At 34.0% G+C, this 11,627-nt stretch overlaps 1 protein-coding gene across 2 annotated transcripts; it reads left to right on the plus strand.

The window, feature by feature from the left end:
• The first annotated feature begins 3,536 nt into the window (after positions 1-3,536).
• Positions 3,537-9,401, plus strand: LOC11414589 (protein PSK SIMULATOR 2). Of its 2 annotated transcripts, none has more exons than XM_024775441.2 (13): positions 3,537-3,694; positions 3,894-4,156; positions 5,255-5,568; positions 5,649-5,741; positions 5,866-5,956; positions 6,270-6,363; positions 7,095-7,192; positions 7,358-7,427; positions 7,517-7,617; positions 7,900-8,016; positions 8,199-8,275; positions 8,584-8,628; positions 8,836-9,401. In XM_024775441.2, exons 2-13 carry the CDS (start codon positions 3,914-3,916, stop codon positions 9,278-9,280), a joined length of 1,788 nt encoding a protein of 595 aa, XP_024631209.1. In that variant the 5' UTR covers positions 3,537-3,694; positions 3,894-3,913; the 3' UTR covers positions 9,281-9,401. The 2 variants fall into 2 exon arrangements, with proteins under 2 accessions (XP_024631209.1, XP_039689301.1); XM_039833367.1 differs by having other exon boundaries at positions 7,520-7,617.
• The last annotated feature ends 2,226 nt before the right edge of the window (positions 9,402-11,627 follow it).

Here is an 11,627-nt window from a genome sequence, read left to right on the forward strand (position 1 = left end):
TTACAAATTTGCTTATTTATTTATTGGATATTGTGTTGAAGTTTTGGGGAAGAAGATAATTGGAAAAACTAGTATTATTCCTCGTAGTTAACTGCAATCGGTTCCTTTCCTCAACAATTATTTGCCGTAAGGTATATATGTCTCTTACTCGTGTTTCTCAACCCTCTCATATGTATCAACATCAATTTTCATATAAGATAGTGCAAATGTTGGTGGCATCATTGGTTAGGCAATTGCAACACCTATGTCATAGACTCATAGTGTTATGGTCCACCTCAATCACCTCACAAACTAATTTGGATCTTGACATTGAACTATAAATTAAAGACGTGTATTGTTTGGTAAATATAATTTTGTAGCCAATTTACTCAACTTTGAATCTTGACATTACGTCTATTTGTTCAGCACTTTCATTTTTTAACCTAATTAATACACTTTACTTGGTCTACCTTCGATCAACATATAGCATCCTCATTTTCTGTTGTAAAGGTAAGTTACAATATAGATTCTGTCCAAATATTATTTGGAACTTTAGTTTTTTTAAGAAAAAACCAAACTGTTATTATGGATATAAAAATCACTTAACTAAAAGAGAAAATAATTATTAGAAAAAACGAAAAAAACATGAGTGAGAGGAAAGCGTGGTCCAGAGAGAGAGACGGTTCTCATTGGTTCCACCGTGGGTAGAGAGAGGTGTAAGTGGTTCGGACATAACCAACGAAATCGAAAGTCCAAACTAAATCAAACCGAAAAAAATATCCGACCTTGTTTGGTTTGGTTTGAAACCAATCCGAACCAATCGAAACCGATCTAGTTTGGTTTGGTTCATGGTTTTTCATTTCAAGATCCGTGAAACTGATGAATCAATCCGATGATAACCACACTCCTTATTTTACTAATCCATTTATCCTACCTCACACAAACTCATGGTTAGGCACAAAATTAAACATAAAATAATTTTTAATCTATTCACTTTCTCTCATCTTCATCTCATTAGTCAGACTCTTCCATTTCTATTAAAAAAGAAACCCTAGCCGTCAACCACACCAAAACACCAATTGTTCTTCGCCACCGGTCACCGCTGAGATCGTTCATCTAGTTAGTTTTATCAGGTTTATGCCATTGATTTATACTCATTATATTTTATTGTTTTCCATGTTCATTTTCTATGCCATTGATTTATACATATGTGATGTCAATGATGCCATTGTTTTCCATGTTCATCTCTTGTATGTTCATCTCTTGGTTAGTGAGTGAAGATTAGAATTTGCGATTTGCATAAAATTTTGATCGCGTGTGATTTTAACTGCATTGATTAATAATTTTTTTTGAAGAATGATGGATGAATGAATCTTGGATCATATGCATGAAATATTGAGTAAGGTTAATTATAAATAGTTGTTTGAAAAATAGAGAACATGAAAAAACAAAATATGAATACAATTATACAAAATTCTATGAAATATTTTGTGAAAATATGAATTTTTTTTAATTGTATTTTTAAATAAACTGATCAACCGAACCAATCCAAACCGAACTCAACCGATTAGCTTGGTTCAGTTTCTTTTTTGAAAAACAGTGAAAATCGAACCAATACAAACCAATGAAGGTTTCATCAGTTCAGACATTTTGTTTTTGACTGAAAACCAATCCAAACCGAACCGTTACACCCCTAACCGTGGGCAACCGCGCCGGTATTCACCATCACCAAGGCGAGGTACTATAGGGGGAATGGGGTCCAAGCAGGGTGCCACCACATGGGGGGTTAGGGGAGAGGTGTCTGGTGCGAGACAGCGAAGGGGGAAAGCGTCTGAACAAGTGGATGGAAAGCGGGACAGGCTTCGGGAGGATCAGCGGCGCGAGGAGCAGCAGCGACGACGGTCTAGGGTTAGGGTTAGGTATGGTTCCGAATTGAGCTACAGGGATTACGAGGATGAGCTGGATTTTTTTGAATCGGAGGTATCGAACGATGGACGTGTTATTCTGCAGTACGCACGTCCAGGTCGTTCTACGGTCAATCATCACCATCGTGAGGAAGTAGCTCCATGGCAGCGTTATGCTTCACGTCCTGGCCATTTCTCATCACGTCCGAAACAGCAGAAGGAAATCGCTTTCTATTCTGGTGAAGCTGCGCGACCTTTTCTTGATGTGCAAAGGCCTAAAACGCATCAACATGAGGAGGTCTCTCTTGATAGAATTTTGTGTCTTTTTATTTTACAAAAATGGTTTGTGTTTTATAACCTTTCATATCAAAGTAACCTCCTCTTCTTATGTAATGTTGTTAGTCTAGTCATATGAACTCTCATACCTCTTCTTATCATAGCAAACATGAAATGATAATGGTAAGAGTAAGTACGAGAAGAAAAGCATGGCCTAAAACAAACAAACAAAGGAAAGGAATGGGTCCATAGTAGGAAGAAGGCGGCACCAGAATTTCATCACACCATTTTCACGTTTTTTTGTTTCATTTACTTAGTCCAAGTCGTCGTCGTTTCCTTTAATTTACATTGTCGTTTTGGTAGTCTAGTCAATTAACACAACTTCGTCGTGCTTCTTGCCACGAAACTTCTATCTATACCCTTCAATTCCATTTGCGCGTCTCTTTTTTAATTTCATGCTTACTTTTATAAATGTTTTCTAAAATATAAATATGACAAATACCTTTTTATTTCATTAAAGTGATCTTTAATTTATATATTTTGTGAAACAAAAGTACCGGTAAATTCAAAATTATGAGTGTACCATAGAAGTTCCCCTTTTATAATTATATTTTGATTTCAAATTTGGGTCTTATGGGGACTAATTAGTCTCCCAGTTGTTAATTTATTTTTAATGAAGACAAAATTGCTCTGCAGAAAATTGTGAATTTGATTAAATTAAATTTTTACCCTAAATTTAAAAATCTTCCATCAATATTATGATCCTTGAAACCAGTGGCGGAGCTCTTCATAGGCTAAGGTGGGTCACGGTCCACCCGAAAAAATTAAAAAATCAACGACTATAGATCTATTTTGCTAGATTTTATGCAATTTTATGTAGGTTTTATGTTTTGGTTGATCCAAATTCCTGCAAAGTGGTGTAGTGGCCCACCCGAAAATTTAAATAATTCAATTATAGGTCTATTTTGCGAGATTTTATACAATTTTATGTCGGTTTTAGGTTTCGGTTGATCCAAATTCCCGCAAATTGGTGTAGTGGCCCACACGAAAAATTTAAATAATTCAATTATAAGTTTAATTTGCGAGACTTTAAACAATTTTTTAATGGTTAATTTTAATGGCCCACCCTGACATTTTTTTCTGGCTCTGCCACTGCTTGAAACGCTAGTGAGTTCATGATCCTCCAACTCATCTAAACTTGATACCACTCTCTATAAATGGATTCTCTATTTTATTAATATTTTCTCCATATACAAGAGTAAAAAATTTGACCACTTGAACAAATTCATGAATTATTATTTTTTCAATAATAAGTTAATATATTTCAAATATTCAACCAAGCGAATATCCTTGGTATGCTTGTCATTCCCATTTAGTCAAACTCATTCGTAATTTCCCAGCCCTTTCTTTTATTTATTTATGTCGTCCAATTAATGTGACTCCTATTTGAAATATAATCCTCGTGTTCAATAATTCTTAACTGAATTTCCGTTTTGGACTTTGATACTACTCTCTTCTAAATAAACACTAAGCAGGTACAAACATACATACATGCTCCAAACTCCTTCAACATTTTTGGTCTCAATTCATATCATATCATAAGATAAGATATGCATGTCATCAACGTGTTATTTCTTTCATTTCAACCAAATTCAGTTGGTCTTTATTTTTTCTTCTTAGACTTAAAATTGTTATAAAGTTACTCTATAGTATATATTATACGAATTTGTGCAGGTTTTGAATTTTTTTACAAAATGGGATCGGTTTGTTCAGCTGGTAAGGCAGAGAAAAATAAAAATAATGATGAGATGGAAGTGTCTGTGGGGAAACTTAACAAGTTTAAGAGCTTTGTAAACAAAAATGGAAATTGTTATTCAAACTCAAAGGTTAGTACGGATCGTCGTAAAAACCAGAAGAAGCGAAATTCTGGATTATTTTCAAGGGAGTTCAAACTAGTCGAGGATACCACCAATCTCAATGTAACAGGGAAAAAACAGGTAATTCCCTTTCATTAAGATGTTGAACCATATACATATACTTTGTTTGACTTTTTTTACTTATATTCGAGGACGGAAGGAGTATATGCAAATTATTCTCCTAAAATGAAATACACAATAAGGATTTATTTACTATATGTCATGTTTGTGGTCTAATGAACAAGGTATACAATAAAAGTGATTGAATATAATCATATGTGTTAGTGGCGTGTCGGTGTTGGACTTCAACACCGACGATGCCTTTAATATGAAGTATAAGTGCTATATAGGTTTAAAGAAGTTCTAGTAATATCATACTTGACTTGACATGATAGTTAAATATGATTGGAACTTGGAAGCTTGTGTAGAAAGTATATAGATGGTGTATGCTTACTTTTTTCCTTTGGAAGTGGTATAATAATGTTGCATTAAGAATGAAATTCTGAGGTAATCAGAAACAATCTTGTAATGGATAAATGGTTGCTTTAAAATTTAATGATTTTGTCTCTATAACTCTATTCTGATACACCAAAAAGTCTTACAATATTTGAGAATCGAAACTAAGGACGATTAACAAACACGTACTCTCCTCAACTCACTGAAGTGTCTTTCAATTAAGTACAAATCTACGAGGGCTCACACAAGATTCAAAATGAATAATACTTCAGAAATGCGGTGCAGCTGACTTGAGGTCCGAATGTCGGCTCTGTCTGAGAAGGAGGGTCCAAGCCACATACGAGAGCTAACAAACCCTTTAGTTCCTTAGCCTTGACTAGTGACAACTCTTCCATTACACCAAAAAGTGACACATAGCTTCATAATTTAGGCTAAGGATGGTTTATAACCACCTACGAGACGCCTTTTAACAAAGGACAAAGCCATGAGAGTTTACGCTAGATGCTTTACCCAAAGCGGACAATACCTCGTGAAAAAAAGAAGTTGCAGCGGACTAATGATTACCCTGCATCTGCAGTTTATATCTACTGCAAACTGTATAGTTAAAGTCAATCAGTTGCTTCTTTAATCTTTTATTCGAGTTCCTTACACGACCTCTCACATTCTGTAACTGGAATTTTCGCAATGTTTCACATTTTGATTTATGGTGGCTTTCTTTTATAGGCCTTCCAAAGAGCATCTTTTCTGGGAAGAGCTAGTGAGAAAGCAGTGGAAGTTCTGGACACACTAGGAAGTAGCATCCCTAAATTAAGCATCAGTGATGGTTTTATCACTGGCATGGTTCCTAGCAAGAATAAAATATCTATGCTGGCATTTGAAGTAGCGAACACAATTACTAGAGGTTCAATTTTGTTTCATTCATTGTCTGAAGAAAACATTCAGTTACTTAAAAATGAGATTTTACAATCAGAAGGGGTGAAAAATCTGGTTTCCACTGATACAAAGGAGTTGATAAGTTTTGTTGAGGCTGATAAAAGGTTCTCCCTTGTTCATAGCATCATAAGCTTGTTTTTAAAAATCCTAAGGATGTATATTTTATTTTTGGTTAAATTTGCAGGGAAGAATTTAATGCTTTCTCCCGAGAAGTAGCTAGATTTGGAAATATTTGTAAAGATCCTCAGTGGCATAACCTTGATCGATATTTCTCACGGTGAGTTTGGTTGATTTTACATGCCAGCATAGGACAAGACTATATAGCATATCATTCTGAAAGAAATAAAAAAATTATCATAAACATTTTGGATTATATTTTTATATCACATAAACAATTTCAGATTAGATTTCGATGCCTTGAGCAACAAACAACCTAGGGTAGAGGCAGAAAAGACAGTGCAGGACTTGTCCTCTCTAGCTCAGAACACTGCTGTAAGCAAATTGTAATTTTAAATAAAGTTTTGCTTCTGTGGTTTATCTCTTTGGTGAATTGATTCTAAGGAAAGAGCAAAAACATCATGTCAATATTTCGGTTATGTACTTATCTTGCATTGCTTCTGTAAAAATATTCATTTTTGTAGCATACCAGAACAAATTTATTCATATTTGGCAAGAGTTTTTATGCTATTATCAATGTTGTTTAGATTACTAATGTTTCCTACTTCTGATGGGGTTAAAGTTCTGCTTTTTCCTGTTAATTTTTTTAGTTCCTTTTTAAATAAGTATTGTTATTTCCTCCATGTAGGAATTATACCATGAGTTGAATGCATTGGACCGATTCCAACAAGATTATAACCAAAAGGTCAAGGAGTTGGAGTTCTTAAATCTTCCTCTCAACGGTTAGAAACTTCTACACAGTAGTTTCACCTAAAAAAAAGTAGTAACTGAGTATCAATGTGATAGGAACTGATATCAAAATATAAACTAATAGTAAGATTACAATATAATCCCAAGAAATTCGAGAGTCTTGGTTCTCTCCCCTCCAAGTATTCGAGAGCTTGGTCTCTCCCTACCAATCCTTTATCCCAATCCCTGAATACCTTTCTTTTCTTCTGCATCTTATTTATAATACTAAGTCCTATAGCTGTTACATAGAAGTTTAGTAGACAGCAATTACTACACACAAGTAACAGTTACTTATTTATAATATTATTAAATAAACTACTATTATTCTATAACTGCTGCCCTTAGGAGTCCTATTACTAACAATAAAACTAGTTGATAGAAATCAACTGATATAGAAGAATAAAATAGGGAAAATCCCTTTGATTACAGAATAATATTGCAGAACTTCGAGGGTCTGCACCTCCCTATTGCCAAAATGGCCCCTTCCCAGTCAAATCCTCAGATGCCCCTCAATCTTCCCATCCCTCCCCTATTTATTCTTAAAACTTAACCTCCCACTACTGACTTAATTAATTATTAATCATAATATAATAATAAACCATAACTGCATAATTAACTACTATAATTATAATAAAACTGACACAATTCTAATAAGATATCCAACACAATGATTAATGGAGTTTTTCTGAATTTGCTGAAATTTTCAGTTTTCTTATTATTGTAGGGGAAGGACTCGCAGCTTTTCATAGCGAGCTTAAGCATCAAAGAAAGCTTGTGAAGAGCTTACAAAGGAAGTCCCTTTGGTCAAAACATTTGGAGGAGGTATATCAATAGGATTAAGGATTTTAATATAACAAATTTAAAAGTTTCCATGAAGGAAAAGTTCCTCATTTGAATATATCATTGTTGAATAAGTGTTCTATAGAATTTCAGTATTGTGGCATATTTTACAATAGTGTACTTATTCTGCATATGTACCTGCTACAGATCGTTGAAAAGCTTGTTGAAGTTGCCACACATACACATCAAGCAATTTTTGAGTTCCTTGGAAAAAATGGTATGGAAACATATCATACATGAATTCTAGAAAATAGATGATTCTGATTATTAATCTACAAAAAAAATGATGTAATTGTGGACTTTTAGCAGGTAAAATCGCAGTAAAAAATCGTAATGGACCTGAAAGACTAGGCGAAGCTGGTCTTGCACTGCACTATGCTAACATTATCAATCAGATAAATGTGATAGTAAGTTTGTAATTTGTAATATGCTAATTTATTTAGTAGAGGTTACAAAGTAAGGTTTTAAAAAACAATCACATTGCAGTCACGTGCGTGTGTGATATTTAATGTTGCAGAAAATTGCGATAAAATGTGATTATATAAGCATAAAAGTATTGATGTTACGGTCTAGATCGCAATCCCAAACTTTTTTAAAATTCTAGTGCAGAGTTGTGACTTTGTAGGTAGTACTTTATCTCTATTTATTTCTTTGTATAAATAAAATGTTGGTTTCTGACTTTATATCAGGCATCACGCCCGACCATTCTTCCTCCAAATATGAGGGACACACTTTATAAAGGTTTGCCCAATAATATTAAGAATGCCCTTCCTTCGCGGCTGCAAAATGATGATGTCATGAAAGAGGTAAATATCACTTCTCACCGTGTTAACTATTAGAAAAAGTTGAAATAACAACCGAACTTAACAGATAGAACAAAGCGAAATTCATCTCTAATTTTATCGCTAAGTGTTAAAGATGCTAAATTTAGCGACCAATTTGATATTTTAGTATTACTTGGAATATGCTAATTGGAAATTTTATGTAGCTCTCCATTGCTCAAGTCAAAGTTGAAATGGATAAGATTCTTCCGTGGCTTACTCCATTTGCTACAAATACGACCAAGTAAGATAATGTTATTTTTCTTGGCCCATGCTAGCCCTGTTGCCATGTTTTGTTATTTGAATTGAAAATTAGGAATTTGACTTTTCTCTAAACGAGGTCGGTGTCTATTTGCAAAATATATATCATCTAAGTTATATGTTACTCAATATATTAACTTTTTCATCCGATATAAGACTTCTAAACTCACACTTGATCACCGACAAAATGACACGCTCATTTTATTTTGTAAGAGGAACTGCCCTCCTTTCTCTTCTAAGATTATACTCATAAGTTGCTTATTTGACTTTTCTTATCTATATATGTTGCAGAGCACACCAAGGTTTTGGATGGGTTGGCGAATGGGCAAACGCAAGGTAGGTTGGTTAGTTTAGTGCATCTTTAAATTGATGGTGCGTTTGGCAAAATTACAATAGCACCGTAATTCTAATGAAACTTTAAAATGTAGTGATCCAGTAGAATTCATTGTCAGTCCAAACATGCACTCGTCGTACTTGTTTTATATGAGAATTACACTTGGCATTTAGTTTGACTATTACTAACTTTTGATGTGGGTGTTGCAGTAATGAGTTTGGAGAAATGACATCAGGCAAAGAAAGCAACCATATTCGTCTTCACACACTTCATTATGCCGAAAAACAAAAGATAGATTTTCACATCCTCGAACTATTGGTTCGGCTTCACCAGTTGGTTACCTTTGTAAGATACAGACCCAATGCCACAAGACCAATGTCGAGTACACGAACTTCGTCTCCAAACAAGGGACTTCATTTTCAGTCAAAGATGTTGCAATTCATATCATTGAGTAAGTTGTCTGAAGAAGATAGAAGGTTGTTGGAAGAGGTAACTACAAGGAAATGGATTCCAGGAATTAGCAAAAGTGAAAATCTGGCTGGGACAAACAAAAAGGAAACCATGGTGTGGCATTTTAGCAACAGTGTTGGGAGTTCACCAGCTAAGTGGTTCTTTGCTACAAAATTGAGCTTGGATGTTATGGATGGCCTATAACATACTTCAAATAAAGGCTTAATACATCTCCCGGTCCCTTAACTTATTTTATTTTCTCAGTGTAGTCCCTTAACTATTAAGTGTATCAATTTGGTTCCATAAATCTTCCTCCGTTTACTGATTTGGTCCTTTCCGTTAGTATTTAACCTTAAATATCTAAGGTGAACCAACTTTATAGGTGGTCCACCATAGACCTTATTAAATTGTTATGTGTCTGATATATCTGTGACATATGCAACCCCCTTAGGGCTCTAGAAAATAGGTGATTCTGTTGGAAATTTAAGTCATAATACATATTCAACAATCGTAAATCAATAGCAGAAGCAAATAAAACATTGAACATGATTATGATCGGATCTATGACATGTTTGATTTATCAAGGATATTAAGAATTTGGGTATGAGGAATACCTGGATAAAGCTTTTGTAGCAGTCCTCTCATCAACAACGATAACCAAAGAGATGAGATGATCTGAAACAAACAACTAGGTTAGCGGCGGCTGATTTGGTTCTTCCTCAACCGGTACCTTTATGCCTCAAGTTCTCTTCAGATGGGGAGAAAAGAGAGTTTGCCGTGTTCGGTATATTGGGGACCATAGCCTCTTTTATATTTGATGATCGTTAGGGTTTCCCATTATTCCGTTAATGGGTCATCCGGACATCCACTCATTGAGTCCATATCAACTAATTAAACATTTAATTAATTATCCAATTAGAAATCTAATAGCCTTATTACTTAATTTGATTATTAATCAACTAAGACTCACAATTGATAAATAACTAATATAATTATTGTTACGGCATTTGCCCGGATAATGATATTGGAATATAATTAAATAATAAAATATTCCAACAGATTCTGATTACTAATCTAAAAAAAAAATGCTACAATTGTAGATTTTTAGCATATACAATCGCAGTAAAAAATGGTAATGGACCTGAAAGACTAGGCGAAGCTGGTCTTGCACTTGACTATGCTAACATTATCAATCAGATAAATATGATAGTAAGTTTGTAATTTGTAATATGCTAATCTATTTAGTAGAGACTACAAAGTAAGGTTTTAAATGAGAATCGCATTTCAGTCGCGTGCGTGATATTTAATGTTGCATCTTTATTATTTTAACAAAGGTATTTTTTTATCCATCCGGTTTTCAGTTTCAATTCAATAATCAATGAGATGAGTTGTATGTAGTATTTTAAGTATCTTTATCTTTCATTGTAATGAATTTCGCAGGTAATCACAGTTACATAATTGGCATAAATTAATTTTCTGATTTAACTAAAGAAGAGTCATCTGTATCATGTTTCATAGAGGACGAAGACGACAAAAAATATTTTCAATGAAATAAGATCGTCGCATAGCATGTTCCTGATCTACAAAATAAACTCAAAACAATGATTCATTGATTTTGCTTTGTTATGGAAAAAATAATTAATTCCTTTTATTTATTTTTGTGTTTCTTGTTTACTTATGCTTTGGTATGGACGATGCATAATATATGCAAGGTGCGGGGTTTAAACCCCGGCCACCATAATTTTTTTTATTTTTTATGCATTGCATATATTTTGCTTTGCCGGTTATGGATGGTTACCGAAAAAAATATGGATGGTGTATTAGTTTTTTTTTTTTTTTTACAATTAAGCTTTAGATCTTTAAAATACAGTAATCTCCAAGAAAAAAAATTAAGATCAATCATCTTTTGAACTGTTGATAGAATTTGGCTCCTCACCTTTGTGGTGTTGGTGTCACCAATATTAGGGGAGACATTTCCACCACTAAAATCAACACAAAGAGGCGACCGACTATGGGAAGAGCTTGAAACACCAATTGTTAACAATGACAAGAGATTAAAGAGGTGTATACGCCAAAAAAAAAAAATATATTTATTAGCCAAAAATGTAGAGCATTCAAATTAATGTTTTGAACGAATGAGGGTCAGTCGTATCAAAGACAAACTTACGAGATAAGAGAATCTTTCTTGAGTCCACTAAAGTTCACGCAGATAGTGGGAATGTCAAAAGCACATGGAACTTGCCTAAAAAAAATTGGGATTGCGATCTTGACCGTACGTTTATGCCTATATAATCACAATTTTGGTCACATCAGTTGCATTATATCGCAATTTTCTGCAACATTAAATATCACACACACGCGCGACTGCAATGTGATTAGCATAGTTTAGTGCAAGACCAGCATCGCCTAGTTTTTGAGGTCCATTACAACTTTTAACTGCGATTAAATAATTTTTTTTTTGTAGATTACTAACCAGAATCGCCTATTTTCTATCCCACAAATATATCAGACACGCAACAATTTATTTTGAATTCATGTATGATATGTTTCC

This window comes from Medicago truncatula, chromosome 1 (assembly GCF_003473485.1).
Source record: "Medicago truncatula cultivar Jemalong A17 chromosome 1, MtrunA17r5.0-ANR, whole genome shotgun sequence".
NCBI classification, from domain to species: Eukaryota; Viridiplantae; Streptophyta; class Magnoliopsida; order Fabales; family Fabaceae; genus Medicago; species Medicago truncatula.

What these genes read in the sequence shown, in the direction of transcription:
- LOC11414589 (XM_024775441.2), top strand. Translation starts at nt 3,914, where the DNA reads ATGGGATCGGTTTGTTCAGCTGGTAAGGCAGAGAAAAATAAAAATAAT. An exon ending in CTTGATCGATATTTCTCACG is followed by an intron (nt 5,742 to 5,865) that starts GTGAGTTTGGTT and finishes AAACAATTTCAG; the next exon opens with ATTAGATTTCGATGCCTTGA. An exon ending in TTTGCTACAAATACGACCAA is followed by an intron (nt 8,276 to 8,583) that starts GTAAGATAATGT and finishes TATATGTTGCAG; the next exon opens with AGCACACCAAGGTTTTGGAT.